This window comes from Rana temporaria, chromosome 2 (assembly GCF_905171775.1).
Source record: "Rana temporaria chromosome 2, aRanTem1.1, whole genome shotgun sequence".
In the NCBI taxonomy this organism is placed as follows: domain Eukaryota; kingdom Metazoa; phylum Chordata; class Amphibia; order Anura; family Ranidae; genus Rana; species Rana temporaria.
The window spans coordinates 347,034,217-347,051,342 of NC_053490.1; the positions used below are offsets into that span (position 1 = coordinate 347,034,217).

The window sequence follows — 17,126 nt, forward strand, 5'->3', positions numbered from 1 at the left end:
TCCTACATGGCTGCCCACTACTTCAGCAGAACCTGTAATTTCCCCCTAAAGGCTCATACACACAGTCAGACATCCAACAAAATTTCCCTTGGATTTTTTTCCTAATTGATTTGTCCGGCCACACCCATAGCATACACACAGTCAGACTTTTCTGCAAACTTTTCTAAAACTTTCCTAACATCACGTGTTTTTTTTGCTATTTTCTGCTCTTTACCGCCACCCTTTGGTTAACTTCTGCTATTGTTTGTTGCTTTTAACATTGGTTCTAAGCATGCATATTTGCACTTTGTCCAAAAGTTGGTTGGATTGCTGTACACACAGTCAGACAAGGCACCATCAGACTTGTGTTGCCGAAAAGTTGGTCCGTTTGCAGACCCAACTTTTTGTTGGATGAAACCCGAAAAAGTTGGTCCGATGGAGCATACACACGGTCAGACAAATTGGAAAACTTGCAGATTTTGAAGTTGGTTGGCAAAAAGTGTGACCGTGTGTATGGGGCTTTAGAGTGCAGCCATGCTCTCAGATACAAACAGAAAATGTAACCCAAATGTATTATTTCCATTGGTTTTTCATGGGTGATCTGCTGAAATACTTTGTAGAGCAGTGTAATATGTACGCCAGCCAACATATTGCCAGCAATCCCGATTTTTTCCTATGCCCACCCTTCTGTTTGGAAACCCCTCACCGTGGAAAAATAAAAAACTTTCCCTGGACTAACCCTGGACATGGGACAGACCAAAAAATAAATAAAAATACTCCATGCCTACTGGTCTACTCAACCTATCCATCATATGCCAGTTTACTCTTCTTTGATGCCCAGAACCCGTTATGAAATAAACATTTTGGCTTTTACATTTCAATAATAATGCCCAGCTCCTCCCTCAAAATCATCCTGATTATGACAAATTATTAAAACGTTTTTTTAGTTCTAGCTTCAAGCAAATGTTTACCCCCAATATAAATATTTGTGTGGATAAATCTCTAGTCCACTTCACCGGAAGACTTGGCATCAAGCAATGCCTTCCTAGTAAATGGGCCAAATAAGGCATGCAACAGGGCCACGGGTTATACTTATGATTTCAAATGGGCAAGGGGTAAAATTGTCTGGCAACTAATTGAGCTGTTCGGGGGAAGGGTTACCACCTATTGTATATGTACATAATTTCTACACAAGTCTCCCACTTTTTCAGCCATCTCTACCTGAAGAAGACTGTGGCATGTGGGACAGCACGGTCCAACCGCAAGGGTTTCCCACAGAGATTGGTCACCACAAAATTTAAACGGGGGTGGGGGGGGGGGTGCAGTATGCAGAATGAAGAGGTACTAGCCCTAAAGTGAAGAGATAAGAGGCATCTACATCCTTTCTACGATACATGACACCTTGGCAGAACTTCAGGTAAGACGAGGTCCCGTTCAGAAGCCAAAATGTGTACATGAATATAACCTATCCATTGGGGGGTGGATATGAATGGCCAGATGATGCTGCCCTATTTGACCACCGGGAGATCACTGCTTTTGTATAAGAAAGTCACCATTTATTTGATCCAGCTAGCCCTGTTAAATTCATATGTTATTTTTCCAAGTGTGTTATTTTTCCAAGTGCACACTGTCACGGAAGGTCCCCGCACTCAGACCGAATGCTTCCGTCAGATACTGCTTCCCATAGTCTCGACATAGATACCAGATATTTTAACTGCCTTGTAACACACAACGAGACAAGACTTGTATGTGTGCTAAGTATGGAATGTTTAATAGGAACAAGAATACAGAATCTTATATTATTTTGGTGTATGACCCGGACTGTTTATCAACTATGCCTCTGCCTTCCACGTGCATTGACCACGGCCTGTTAAATGACCATACTTTTTGCCTGCCTCATGAACTGATAGTTTGCCCTACCTACCACTGTATTAGTGGGATTTAAGACAACACAGCAGTCTCACATATGTGAGGGGCTCCAGAATATATTTTCTGAGTGGATTTTCTCTAGGTTTTTGTTTTCTCCGATTAGGGTCTGGAGTATCGGAGGCTTCAAAGAGATTTGGGTGGGGAGAAGCCTCTACCCCTGTCCTCAGGTCTTACCTGACCGAGGCTCTAAGCCTTATAGTGCTGCCTGCTGCCACCTGAACTGGCCATGCCTCTGCCTGCCACCTGACCTGGCAATGCCCATGGACCTTATGTTCTTGCCTACTGCCTGGCCCAATACTTTGGCATATCTCTGCCTGCTGCCTGGACAATTCCTTTTGGCTGTATGTACCAATGCTTTGCCTGCACTGGGACAGTATCCCTGCCTGCTAAAAGCACAGGTAAACTCATTATGAGTTGGGGTGTTTACTTTCCAAAATAGGGTAGTTTTGTGGGCAATTCCATTGTTCTGGTCAAGGACCTTCAAAAATGTGATAGGGCCTGATGGTGCTACTTGGATGTTTGGGCCTCTGTACGTGACAAGGCTGTGGAAAAGTCTCACCCATGTGGTATCTCCATACTAAGGAGGAGTAGCAGAATATATTTTGGGGTGTAATTGCAAGTTTTCCTATGCCATGTGTGGAAAATAACTTGATAATATGAAAATTTTGTGGGGGGGAAAAAAATCTTAATTTTCCAAACAATTGTGGGAAAAACAGCAACTTCAAAAAACTCACTATGCTTATTACTAAATACATTGGACTGTCATATTGACAAAAGGGTGTCATTTGAGGGATATTTGTACTGTCCTGAAATTTTAGGGCCTCAAGAAATTAGATAGGCAATCAGTACATCAGGATTGATACATTTTTAGTGATACGTAGCATAGCTTGTAGATACTTACTTTCACACAAACCTATTATCATACACTTATCAGGATTATTTTTTTATTTTTATTCTTTAACCAAAGACCTGTATCAGAATACATTCTGGCCTCAATTTATGCCAAAATTAGATTTTGTGATTTCTTTTTTTTTTTTTTTAAAGTAGAAAATATATTTTTCACGCTTTTCACTCTTTTGTCGCTTGTATTGCAAACAATAGAAAACCCAGCTGTGAATAAAACCCACCAAAAGAAAGCTCTATTTGTGTGAACAAAATGATAACATTTTTGTTTAGGTACAGTGTAGCATGACTGAGTAATTGTCATTCAAAGTGCGAGGGCACTGAAAGCTGAAAATTGGTCTGGGAAGGAAGGGGGCAAAAGTGCCCAGTATTGTGGTGGTTAAACAGTTAAATGGTATTTTGTAAAATGCATCTAGAAGGCGCAATGCATTTACAATGCACTAGCTTGTATCGCTTGTAAAACATGTAAATATGAAAATGATGGGACCTTACAATTACTTTAACCATTGCAAATTTCGTTTTTAGATAACTGTTTATGGAAAAAAAAAAACTTACAGCCTTGAAACTTGTACATTTATATATAAATAAAATGTTTCTTTTCCCAGGTCAATGACATAAAAAGCCCTTCTACTCTGAATCATCATGTGCATCTTCAGGAGAGACCTGTCAAGCAGACAATCACCAGGTACCAGATCAAAAGCAGGAATATGAAACATTTTACAACTTAAGCATAGTTTTTTTAATGGTAATGTGACATTAGGTTATCCCTTTAAGCATCTAGACGTGGTGAAGACAGCTTGCTGAAGTTCAAACCGAGCATCAGAATGGGGGAAAAATGGGGATTTAAATTACTTCGAACGTGGCATGGTTGTTGGTGCCAGACGAGACTGGTCAGAGTACCGTATATACTGGAGTTTAAGCCGACCCGAATATAAGCCGAGGCACCTAAGTTTACCACCAAAAAATGGGAAAACTTATTGACTCGGGTATAAACCTAGGGTGCCCATCTGCATGCCTCACTGTGCCTCACTTTGCCTCACTGTGTCCATGTGCATGCCTCACTGTGCCCAAGCCTCACTGTGCCCATGACTAGATTGACATTTAACATGGTAGTCTATGGAAGGGTTGCCTGGTTTAAAAAATTGGTGCTCTCCGGTCGTAAATCCCCCAGATAACAAACTTTGCACACTTGTAGAGGAAGAGTGGGGCTACTCGTGTACCAAGTTCTGGGTCTAGAGGACCTACGACCGGCCATTACTGGGTCCCCAAATTCACCGGAGCAATTACAATTTAACATGGGAGTCTATGGAAGGGGTGCCCAGCTTTGAAAAATTGGTGCTCCCCGGCCATAGGTCCACCAGACAACAAGATTTGTACAACTTGTAGAGGAAGAGTGGGGCTACATGTGTGCCAAGTTTGGGGTCCAGGGGACCTACGGCCGGCCTTTACTTGATCCCCAAAATCCAGGAGATCAGGCGCAAAAGGTGACTCGAGTATAAGCCAAGGGGGGCATTTACAGCACAAAAAAAGTGCTGAAAAACTCGGCTTATACTCGAGTATATACAGTATTTCATAAAGCACTGATCTACTGGGATTTCCATGCACAACCATCTCTAGGGTTTACAGAGAATTGTCGATGAAAATGCCTTGTTGGTGTCAGATGTAAGAGGAGAATGGGCAGACTGGTTTGAGACTATAGAAAGACATCCATAACTTAAATAACCACTTTTTACAAAAAAAAGGTATGCAGAATACCATCTCTAAATACACAACACATTGAACCTTGAAGCAGATGGGCTACAGCAGCAGAAAACCACACCGGGTGCCACACCTGTCGGCTAAGAACAGGAAAATTAGGCTACAATTCACAAAGGTTCACCAGAATTGGACAATCAATGACTGAAAATACGTTGCCTGGTTTAAGGAGTTTCAGCTGTGATATTCAGATGGTAGGGTCAGAATTTTGCGTAAATCACATGAAAGCATGAATCCATCCTGCCTTGTATCAACTGTTCAGGCTGGTGATGGTGCAACCATGTTGGGTATATTTTCTTGCCACACTTTGGGCCCATTAGTACCCATTGAGCATCGTTTAAATGCCATGGCCTACCTAAGTATTGTAGCTGACCATGTCCATCCCTTTATGACTACAGTGTAGCCATCTTCTGATGGCTACTTCCAGCAGGATAATGCACAATGTCACAAAGTTCAAATAATCTCAAGCTGGTTTCTTGAACATGACAATGAGTTCACTGTCACCATATCTCTATCCAATATTTGGGATGTGGTGGAAATGGAGATTCACATCATGAATGTGCAGCTGACACATCTGCAGCAACTGCGTGATGCTATCATGGCAACACGAACAAGAATCTTAGAGGAATGTTTCCAACACCATGTTAAATATATGACACACAGAATTAAGGCAGTTCTGAAGGCAAAAGGGGGTCCAACCCAGTCCTAGCAAGGTGTAGCTAATAAAGTGGCAATGAGTGTAGAACGGACCATTCCAGAGCAATACCATAGTACACAAGAGCATAAATGAAGCAGTTATGTCTCCTGTTACTCCATAGTAGTGTACAATACAGTAATATGAAAATAGGGTATGATCAACACTCACAGTATTGAGACAGCAAGGGAAAAGCTCCAGTCTCTCCCCCAAAAATTTAAAGTCAGAAGCGACAAATACTGTAGTTAGCGACTTTCAGGCGCCAGCATCTTAACTAAGGGGTACCGAAAGTAAAGCCTTGCGGCTTCAAAGCCAGTTTCCCACTGTGCATGTGCAAGCATCACTGTGCTTTGTGTCATTTGTTAAAGAGGATGGGGGGGAGGCAGCAAACAAGAGCAACTTCCACTTTGCACTTTAAGCCCTGGTGGGTTAGGCAAAGAGATATATAAATAATGACATAATAGCTTTGAGTATACATTGGTCCATAGAGGTACCTATCCATCGCCAGATCAATTGATCATAGGCTTGGGGCATCCAACCATGGGCCCCAAAATTCTTCAAATTTATGTGGGCAACCCCTGTGTTGATAGATCTATTTCTCCAGTCTAAGAGTGTCACCCATGTGTTGCTGCCATTCCCTATGGCTATGGGGATCTGCTGACTTCCCTTACGTGCCTACAGCAATGCCCTTGCTGTTGCCACCCTTGCACTCGTGGGTAGTTAGAGGGTGTCAAGTATACCACATATACAATGCTTAGGATCTAGTTGGATCAGGGCATGAAGGTATGCACAATTCCCTCCCAGTAGATATGGAGTTTGAGACGCCTCCATTGTAAATAAATCAAGTCCACATGATCCCAGCTACATTTACTGCATGTGAGGTCCTCAAGAATGGCCATCTTAAAAAGTTTTAGTGGGGGCGTGGCTTAGCTATGGAGGAGTGAGGACGTGCGTCTCCTCAGCTCCTCGTCCACCACCGTAATTACATAAGCCCCGAGGGGAGATATCACGGACGGAACCCGGCAGGAGCAGCTGGAGGCCTCCTTTAACGGGATCGGGCCCCGAGGCCTCCAAAATGGCACAGACGCCAAAAATGACAAAAGCAGCCAAAGCTGCTCGGAGAGCTGCAGCTCGGCAGCAACAGCTTGTTGCCTCCCAGATCCCATCTCCAAGGATGGTGAGTGACTCTGCCCCTCCAGTGTTTCTGAGTTCCACTGCCTCTCATGATCAGGGCCCTGACATGACTGATTTCATGGGAGATGGAGACATAAAGCACCATATTTGGACCCTCCCCACCAGGGACGATTTGGAAAGATTTACTGGCAGGGTGGAGAAAGCCTTCAGGGAAGACATAGCCCAGCTTAAGGCTGACACTAACCACTTGGGGGCTAGGATGGAAACCATGGAGCAGAGGCTTGATGAAGTCCTGTCTGCCATCTCCGTGCTTTAGGACAGATGCAGCTCCCAGGATCAGAAAATTGAGATTTGTCAGCTGTGTCAGTTAGATGACTTTGAGAACCGCAGCAGGCGAGTAAACATCCGCATACGTGGCCCTGAACAGGACCTGGAACTATATTTGCGGGACTCTTCAGTCCGGCTACTCAGCTTCACCACTGGGGGGGAGGTGGCAGAGCGGTTGGAGGCCCTAAGGTGCTCTAATGGCTCTTTCACACGGGCGGCCCGTTCAGGTCCGCCTGCCAGTTTTTTATGCGGACATGAACGGGCGCTCCGTGCTCCTCTATGGAGCCGCGGATGTCAGCGGTGACATGCCCGCTGACATCTGATCCGCCAAAGTGTGACGGAGGAAAAACCTACTTTTCCATCCGTCTGGCGGATCGAATGAACACAGACAGACGGTCCGTGTTCATCCGATCCACCCATAGGGGAGAGCGGAGAAAAGACAGGGCGGTCCCTGCACAGTGTGCAGGGACCGCCCTGTCATCCGTCGGCTCAGCGGGGATCAACGGAGCGATCCCCGCTGAGCAAGCGGAGGTTTACGGGGCGGATCATTACTGATCCGCCCCGTGTGAAAGGGGCCTTAGTCTAATAAACTTTTTCCCACGTACGTTCTCATGCAGAAGATTTGGAACAAGGTCAGGATGCTGCAGGGGGTGACAGGGTTTACTAAATATAGTCCTATCTGGGATAATCAATACTACCGGGAACTCGCTAAATTACCTTATGGCCTAAAGTGGAAACAATATGGTGTCTCCCTTTTGACTCATGTGATTAGGGCGGGCAGACTTAGATCCTTCCAGGAGCTCAGCGCAGACTTCGGACTGCCGGCCCGACTTCTATGCATTTTTACTACCTGCAGCTTAGACATGTGGTGGATGCACAGAGGTCCGCAGGTGTTTGGTCCTTGGACTCGCCATTGGTCTTCAACTACCTATTTGAGGTGAATACATATAAGGGGTTTATATCCTGTTGTTATGCCATGCTCCCGAATCTCTTCCTACCGGGTGCCCCTCTGAAGGCAGTGTCCCGGTGGGAACAAGATGTGGGAGCGTTTGAGGATGGGCAGTGGGAGAAAGCCCTGCAGGCGGTCCCCACGTGCTCCCTGAATGTGTTGCACAGACTTTCACAGCTCTATATCCTTCTAAGGATACACTACACGCTGGCTAGACTAGCACAAATGGGGCTGGGTGTTGATCCAACCTGTGCCAGGTGCTGTAGAGATCATGGTGATCTTATTCACCTGCTGTGGCGATGCCCGAAACTACACTTGTACTGGACAAAGGTCATGTTCTTAATGGGACTTTTTAGGTTCAGATACCTCTGGACCCCAAAACCTGTCTGCTGGGGATAAGTGACAGCCTCCTGGTGGAGGATATCTCTAGGCAGGCCATTGGTAGAGCCCTATTTCAGGCTCGCTTGATGATCCTGAGGCACTGGAAAGACATTGAACCACCCATGGTGCAGGAGTGGATCAAGCAGATGGGAGTTACACTTAGGTTGGAAAAAGTTGTATATCAACATAGAGGGACCAGCTCTAAATTTGATAAATTGTGAGCCCTGTGGCTGAATGTCCTCGGTCTGGCCCCGATAGACCTGGTGTATGGCTGCCTATTTTAAGGCTGTACAGGGAGGGCACATTTCTATGTTTTGATAAATTGACTAATGGCTAGAGTATGCTAAAATGTACCATGGATTGGGGGTGGCGGCATGTACTGGGAAAATGTGAGACGACTACTGGAGGAGTGAAATGGGTATACTTCTGCATTTAAGTATATATATGTATGCTGCGCCACACTGACTGAGTGAAATTCTTGTGCTTTGGTGCTGTTTGTTTGTGTTTATACTTTTGTTCAATAAAAACCTTTGAGAAACATCCGCATACGCGGCTTGCGGGAAGCCACAGCTCCTAAAGACATTGGGCCACATTCTCCAATAATCTGCGGCGGCCTCGCGTAAGCTATTTACACTACGCCGCCGCAACTTACTGGAGCAAGTGCCGTATTCCTCAAGCACTTGCTCCGTAGTTTGCGGAGGCGTAGTGTAAAAGGCCCGGCGTATCCCCGCGTATTTCAAAGGGGGCGGCTTGTATTTAAATTAAGCGCGCCCCCGTTTCGATCGAACTGCGCATGCGCCGGGCTAAAAATAACCCAGTGCGCATGCTCCAGTTCTTGGCGGAAAACGTCAATGACGCCGACGTGTGCGTCATTGACGTAAAGTCGTATTCAAGAACGACTTAGGAAAACAACATACCCGACGGGAAAAGACGACGCGGACCCGACGCCATACTTAACATGGATACGGCGGACTTGCGTAAACTTACCCCTCATATAGCAGGGGTAAGTTTACGCAAACGACGTAAGCGACGGCTACGCGATGCGAATTCGTTCGGAAATCGGCGTATCAGGCTAATTTGCATAAACAAATGAGACCTGAACGTAAACGCCACCTAGCGGCCGGCGGCAAATTACATTTAAGATCCGACAGTGTAAGTGACTTACACATGTCGGATCTTCAGCGTATCTATGCGGAAATGATTCTAGGAATCACTCGCATAGATACGCGGGTCAAAAAAGAGAGATACAACGGAGTTTCCTGAGATACTCCGTCGTAACTCTACTCAGAATATGGCCCAGTGTTCCCACCCTGGAGGACATATCTAGGTCTGCCTGCTACTGCACCCATTGAGATCAATTGTGCCCATAGAGCCCTTAGACCACCCTCCCAAGATGTGGATAACCCCAGAGATGTCATTTGTAAGCTCCACAAATATACGCTGAAAGACCGGATCATGCAAAAAATGCATGGGTAGCGGTACTTTGACGGGGCCCACCTTTACTTCTATCAGGGCATCTCCAGGCGTACCCTCATGCAATTCAGAGCCCTCCGAGCCCTGCTGGAAGCTGTCCAAAAAGCATGCCTGCCCTATCGCTGGGGATTCCCCTTTTACCTGCGCACCAAAGATGACCTCCCACACTTTTTGGATACTCTGGGGCTGGAGCCAGTCGATTTTCCGGACTGGAGGGGCCACAGGACCACCCTAACATGCAGCTTGTAAACACAGCGCGTAAATAAGTCCAGTCCACATGGTCGAAGGCCTTTTCCGCATCGGTGGACAGGTTCAGATGGGGGGGGGCGCGAATCAGGAGAAGTGGATAAGGTGGATTGCCCTGATTGAATTGTCTCTAGCCTCTTGGTCCGTGATGAACCCTGTCTGGTCCGGGTGAACAATAAGTGGGATTAAGTGTTTCAGTCTGGTCGCAAGGATTTTAGCTAAAATCTTTATATCCACATTGAGAAGGGATATGGGTCTGAAACTTTGGGGAAAAGTGGGATCTTTCCCATCTTTGGGGATTACTGTAATATGAGCCAGAAGTTCCTCTCTGGGGATTACTGTCTGCTATAGCATTCAAGTAACTACACATTGGGGCTGATTTACCAAGCCTTTACTCCATGACTCATGGAGTAAAAGCAGGAGTAGCAGCCGTTTGGTCATTTACTAAAGAAATACGCTGCTAGTGCAGTGTATTTCCCTAGTTACTAATGTGCTCCGTGCGCCCAGGAGAGGGTGCATTGTGCACCAGTACAGACCTGGCGCACGGCACATTGAAATGTAAATTGCGGGGGTTTGGGCGGGAGTTTATTAGGGGGGAGGTGGGGGGATGCAGGGGAAGTGAAGTGACATGTGTTTGAATGTGTTTGGCGGGCCGAATTGAAAGGGAAAGTGTTTTTTGAAAACAGATCCCCGTACGCTTGCACAGTGCGCCTGAACCTCGGGAGGTTCATTTGCATACTGGGCATGCGCAGAGAGAAATGTTGGCGCTTCCCGTGCGCCTTGTCAGTACGCCGTGAAAATCTTGGTAAATACCAAGCGGCGTACCCGTGAATGCGCTGCGTGACGCGGCGCACGGGAATCTCCGAGCTGTTTTCAGCCATGAAGGGGAACTCCGCGCCAAATTTCAAACTTGAAATCGGCGCGGGTCCCCCTTCAGGGCTACATTGGGCTCTTAGGCTTGGTCCGGAACGTGAGGGGTTAAACCCGCGCCGATTCGGCGCGGGGTTGCCCCCCCCCCCCGATCCAAACCAAGCCCTCATCCCAAGCACGCGGTCTGGCCCGGACAGGAATGGGGGTGGGGACGAGCGAGCGCCCCCCCTCCTCCTGAGCCGTACCAGACCGCATGCCCTCAACATGGGGGAGTGTGTGCTGTGGGGGAGGGGGGCACTGCCCCCCCCACCCCACAGCACTCTTGCCCCCATATCGATAGGGACAAGAGCCTCTTCCCGACAACCCTTGCCATTGGTTGTCGGGGTATGCGGGCGGGGCTAATCGGAATCTGCGAGCTCCCTTTAATAAGGGGGCCCCCAGATACCGGCCCCCCACCCTATGTGAATGAGTATGGGGTACATCGTACCTCTACCCATTCACATGGGGGAAAGTGTAAAGTAAAATAAAACACCACACAATAAAATATTTTATTAATCTGGTCCGGAGCCCCCCCTTTCTTCTTTAGCTCTCTTACAAGGGGGGGTTTCTTCTCTCCCGATCTTCTGCCGGGACCCTGGGCTTCGGTGATTTCTGCCGGGGGAGGGCGCCATCCCTCGGTCCTCTCCGGAGCCTTCCGCCAGGGTTCCGGTCTTCCTGGTCTTCTGCCGGGGGTGCGCCAACTCCCCGGTCTTTTCTCTTCTGTCTTCTCTGCTCCCTCTTCTGCCTGGCTCCCCCGCGGAGCCAGGGCTTTCTTCCGTCTTCTTTCTTCTCTCTTCCTTCTTCTGCCTGTCTCCTCCGGGAGCACAGGGCTTGTCTGCGCTGTCCTCTCCCTTCTCTTCCATTGGATGTTGACACAACGAGGTTCCGCGCTGACATGCCGTGTCAGCGGCGGGCATGGACTTATATAGGGTAATGCCACCATGTGACCTCAACCCATGTGACATCACATTCCCTGGGCATGATGGGAATGTGATGTCACATGGGTTGAGGTCACATGGTGGCATAGCCCTATATAAGTCCATGCCCGCTGCTCAGACGGCATTCCAGCGCCGGACCTCGTTGTGTCAACATCGAATGGAAGAGAAGGGAGAAGACAGCGGAGACAAGCCCTGTGCTCCGCGGAGGAGACAGGCAGAAGCGGAAGGCACCGCAGAAGCCCGCGGGTGTCGCCCCCCGGCGGAAAACACCGTAGAAGCCCGGGACCCTCCCCCAAAGGCAGGAGCATCACTGGTGAAGGGGGTCCCGGTAAATTACGGCGCTGAAGTCGGGGGTGGGGTGCAAGTGCACCCCCCCCCGCAGAAACCGACGAAGCCCGGGACCCTCCCCCAAAGGCAGGAGCCTCACTGGTGAAGGGGGTCCCGGTGAATTACGGCGCTGAAGACGGGGGTGGGGTGCAAGTGCACCCCCCCGCAGAAACCGACGAAGCCCGTGACCCTCCCCCAAAGGCAGGAGCCTCACTGGTGAAGGGGGTCCCGGTGAATTACGGCGCTGAAGACGGGGGTGGGTTGCAAGTGCACCCCCCCCGCAGAAACCGACGAAGCCCGGGACCCTCCCCCAAAGGCAGGAGCCTCACTGGTGAAGGGGGTCCCGGTGAATTACGGCGCTGAAGACGGGGGTGGGGTGCAAGTGCACCCCCTCCGCAGAAACCGACGAAGCCCGGGACCCTCCCCCAAAGGCAAGGAGCCTCACTGGTGAAGGGGGTTCCGGCAGAAGATGGCGAAGCCCGGGGCCTAATGGGGTGGTGGTGGGGGGCCCCGGCAGAAGACCCCCGGCTGACTAATAAATTAATTTTTAAATGTGTGTGGTGTATTATTTTTTTCCATTTTTTTTCCCCAGGTGAATGGGTAGGGGTACAATGTACCCCATACTCATTCACATAGGGTGGGGGGCCGGAATCTGGGGGCCCCTTTATTAAAGGGGCCTCTCAGATTCTGATAAGCCCTCCGCCCGCATACCCGACAACCAACGGCCAGGGTTGTCGGGAAGAGGCTCTTGTCCCTATCGACATGGGGACAAGAGTGCTTTTTTTTTCAGGTTACCAGTTTATAGTTGCAAAGAAGGTCTAGTGGTAAAAGTATTGCTCTCGCTCTAACGCACGCGTCAATACCTCACATGTGTGGTTTGAACGGTGTTTACATATGTGGGCGGGACTTACACAAGTCCCGCCCACATATATAAACATCGTTCAAACCACACATGTGAGGTATTGACGCGTGCGTTAGAGCGAGAGAAATACTTTTACCACTAGACCTTCTTTGTAACTATAAACTGGTAACCTGAAAAAAAAGAAAAAGGTCGCCTATGGGGATATTCACGGAATGAATTTTGGCCCCATTGCAGGAGTGTTTCCAATAGTAAAGCGTGACATGTAAGGTATCTATTTACTCGGTGTAACATCTTTCACATTATAACCAAAAATTGGGCTAACTTTAGTGTTTTGTTCATTTTTAACCACTTGAGCCCCGGACCATATTGCTGGTCAATGACCGGGCCAGGCTGGAAAGCATGAGATCAGGGGAAAAAAAAAAAAAAAACTCATGCCATTGCAGCTTGGTTCCTACATGTGTGATGAACTGAGTCTGCTCAAACACTTAGAAAAAATCCTTTCTTTTTAAAAGGTGAAAATCACTTGGATGGTCATAGAGCGTGGGTTGGGTTAATTAACCAGGTGTAAGCTCACCCACACTAGAGACTGCAATTTGTTCATGTGATTTCAATTGCTTCATTACTAGCACATGTTATAAAAACCGTGCATCGATCAGTCCTCAGCTGCCCTCATAGGGGCAGGCAGAAATGCTGTTGCGGAACACAAATGTGGTTTGTTGCATGGGTTTTTATTTTGCCAATGGTTTTTGTTTATTTTTAAATGATGTTCACTTTGATGTGTTTGTCTCTGTGGCCTTATTTTATGAAAAAATTGTGAAGATGTTGCGACTTTAAATCTGTTTATTTTGAGTTTTGAAATGTATTTTTGTTTGTGTGTGTGTTTTTTTTTTTCTTTCCTTGTTTTGTTGACCAATAAAAATTACTTAAAAATTTTGAAGTTTGTTTTTTGTTACTTTTTCATGCAACATATTTTGACAGCTGCAGCTGAAATAGGTTTGGGCCTAACAAATTAGGTGTGATTTTTGTCTAAGCTTCTTTCCTGGTGTGTAATCATGAAATGTTTGCCATGTTTATTCCCCATGACTTTAAAGACAAACTGGTAAGTATTTTCTTTTAACTGTAGTGGTCCTCAGCCCTCAAGTACCCCCGACAGGACATGTTTTGTGGATTTCTCTTATCAAGAATTGCTGTCCAGACTGTCTTTTAAAGCACATGTGCAAGATGAAGGAAAACCTGCAAACATGGCCTGTGGGGGGGGGGGGGTTGCTATTGGTGGACAGGCTTGAAGTGCTGATTTACAGCACTGTGCTTAAATCTAGCGCAAGGCAATCCTATTCTAATTGTGGGTGTTTGAGGGAAGCCAAGTGAGTGTTAGAACCCCTGCTTGTGTTTTTTTTTTTTTGGGTTGAGCTTTGTGTCCCTTTTCTTAAAATTGGCTTCACTTCCTGTCACACAGCTGAACAGGAAGTGAGGTTAAAACCCTACCAGTGTCTTTTCTTGGGGACACAGGTCAATCTAACTAGTGTCCCCATTAAGCAAATTGCACTCCAGCACTGCTGTGTACACCCCAAATCATGGGTCTTCAAACTACGGCCCTCCAGTTGTTCAGGAACTACAATTCCCATCATGCCTAGTCATGTCTGTGAATGTCAGTGCATTACAAGGCCTCATGGGATGTGTAGTTCTACAACAGCTGGAGGGCCGTAGTTTGAGGATCCCTGCCCCAAATGATTATTTAGTTTGGGGTTTAGTAAAGGCAAAGCCACTCTGCAGTACAAGCATAGTTGCTGAAAATGAGAGAGGAAGCACTGATGGTTTTAACATCCAATCATGTAGAAGCAAAGTTGTTTTGTTTTCTTCCTTGCTTTGCACTTGTAGTGCAAAGTGGATTTGCCTTTAGTAAATGGACCCCAAAGTCCAAGATCCCTAATAATTTGAGGTGTACACAGCAAAATGCTAGAGTGCAATTTACATAATGGGAAACTATTTAGATTGATCTCTGTGTCCCCAAGAAAAGATATTAGTAAGGTTTTACCCTCACTTCCTGTTTGGCTATGTGACAGGAAGTGAATGAATTTGAATTAGAAAGGGTGAAGACACCTCACAAATGTTCTCACTATCAGGGGTGCAGACATCTCCAAAAAATTAGCAGATAATACTTATTTGCAAATTAATAATTTTTTAGTTAACATTGGGTGGGGTGCTCTAACACACACATTCATACATATTAGCAACGCTGTATCCTGGCCTATTGGCATGGTTATATTTTCTTAGGCCTCTCAATAAAACTCTATGAAATTTGTGCTTAAACTAGAACCAGGGGCGGACTGACAACTCATGGGGCCTACAGGCAATAGAAGAGTATGGGGCCCCTCTGGCTTACAGATGGCCACCACGCCAGGAGGTAGTGCAGAGGCGGGCAGCTAAAATCTTGGGATATTCACATTAAAAGCATGTCATTTTCGGACATATCAGGGACAGATCTAAAAAAAACACAGATTTTTCATACTGTCCCTGGTTTTACTGAGCCTGGCAACCCGGATGGGGCCCCCTAGTGGCATGGGGCCCTCGGGTGAGTGAGGGAGGCCCTGTCAGTTTATTTTGTATTATCTGTGTCCAATTGGGGAGATTTGCCTTCACTTCCTGCCCCATAGCCAAACAGGAAGTGAGAGAAAAACTATGCAAATTAACCACTTCCCGCCCAGCCTATGGCCGATTTACGTCCGGGAAGTGGTTACACAATCCTGACAGGACGTCCTGCAGGATTTCATGCCACGCGCGCCTGTGGGGGCACGCAGCGCGGCGATCGGTGATGCGGGGTGTCAGTCTGACACCCTGCATCTCCGATCTCGGTAAAGAGTCTCTCACGGAGACGGAGACTCTTTACCACGTGATCAGCCGTGTCCAATCACGGCTGATCACGATGTAAACAGGAAGAGCCACCGATGGCTCTTCCTCACTCGCGTCTGACAGACGCGAGTATAGGAGAGCCGATCGGCGGCTCTCCTGACAGGGGGCGTTCGCGCTGATTGTTTATCAGCGCAGCCCCCCCTCGGATCACCACACTGGACCACCAGGGATGCCCACCCTGGACCACCAGGGGGGAAAAAAAAAAAAAAATATGGAAAAAAAAACAAAAAGCATTAAAAAAAAAAGAAAAAAGATGCCAATCAGTGCCCACAAATGGGCACTGACTGGCAACCTGGGAAAATCAGTGCCACCCCACAGTGTCCATCAGTGCCACCCCACAGTGTCCATCAGTGCCACCCCACAGTGCCCATCCATGCACAATGCCCACCTATCAGTGCCCACCTGTGCCACCCGTAAGTATCCATCAGTGCCACCCATAAGTGCCGCCCATGAGTGCCCATCAGTGCCGCCTATGAGTGCCCATCAGTGCCGCATACCAGCGCCGCCAATCAATGCCACCTCATCTGTGCCCGTCAGTACTACCTCATCGATGTCCATCAGTGCCATCTCATCGGTGCCCATCAGTGCCGCCATATCAGTGCCCGTAATTGAAAGAGAAAAACTTATTTACAAAAAAATTAACAGAAAAAAATAAAAACTTTTTTTTTTTCAAAATTTGCAGTCTTTTTTTAGTTGTTGCGCAAAAAAAAATCGCAGAGGTGATCAAATACCAACAAAAGAAAGCTCTATTTGTGGGGGAAAAAGGACGCCAATTTTGTTTGGGTACAGTGTTGTATGACCGCGCAATTGCCATTCAAAGTGCGACAGTGCTGAAAGCTGAAAATTGGCTTGGGCGGGAAGGTGCGTAAGTGCCTGGTATGGAAGTGGTTAATGGAATCCAGTGCCCCCCTCCCCCCCAGAACTAGTGTGTGGGTCCCCTGAAAATTCCTGGGCGGGTCATACAAAAACAGGGTGTGACCTTGACAGGAAGGGGTGGGTCATTTTTCTATTAGGAGGTGCAGATATGTAGTCAGGCCTAGGGCAGAACAAAACCTAAATATACTACTGCATATTAGGGCTTATTTAGACCGGATCCGATTTACAGCGTGTTTTTATATTGTGGGAGGAAACCCACGCAGGCACAGGGAGAACATGCAAACTCCATGCAGATGGTGTCACTGGCTGGATTCGAACCAGCGACCCTTTTGCTGCTAGGTCAAAGTGCTATACACTACACCACTGTGCTGAACGAACATGATTGCAGCTGAAAGCATGAGATCTTTTTTTTTTTTCCCAATACCATGCTTTCCAGCCTTATTGACCCCACCTCTCTCCATAAAGAGGACCTGTCACACACTAGTCCTATTACAAGGGATGTTTACATTCCTTGTAATAGGAAGAAAAGTGATC

General features: G+C 47.3%; 1 protein-coding gene across 1 annotated transcript in view; it reads left to right on the forward strand.

The window, feature by feature from the left end:
* The window catches only part of PIK3C2B (phosphatidylinositol-4-phosphate 3-kinase catalytic subunit type 2 beta), a 1,746,470-nt gene that overhangs the window by 372,824 nt on the left and 1,356,520 nt on the right, over window positions 1–17,126 (forward strand). The window contains 1 exon segment of the mRNA XM_040339537.1: window positions 3,417–3,496. Within this exon segment, the coding sequence (XP_040195471.1) occupies window positions 3,417–3,496 (80 nt within the window).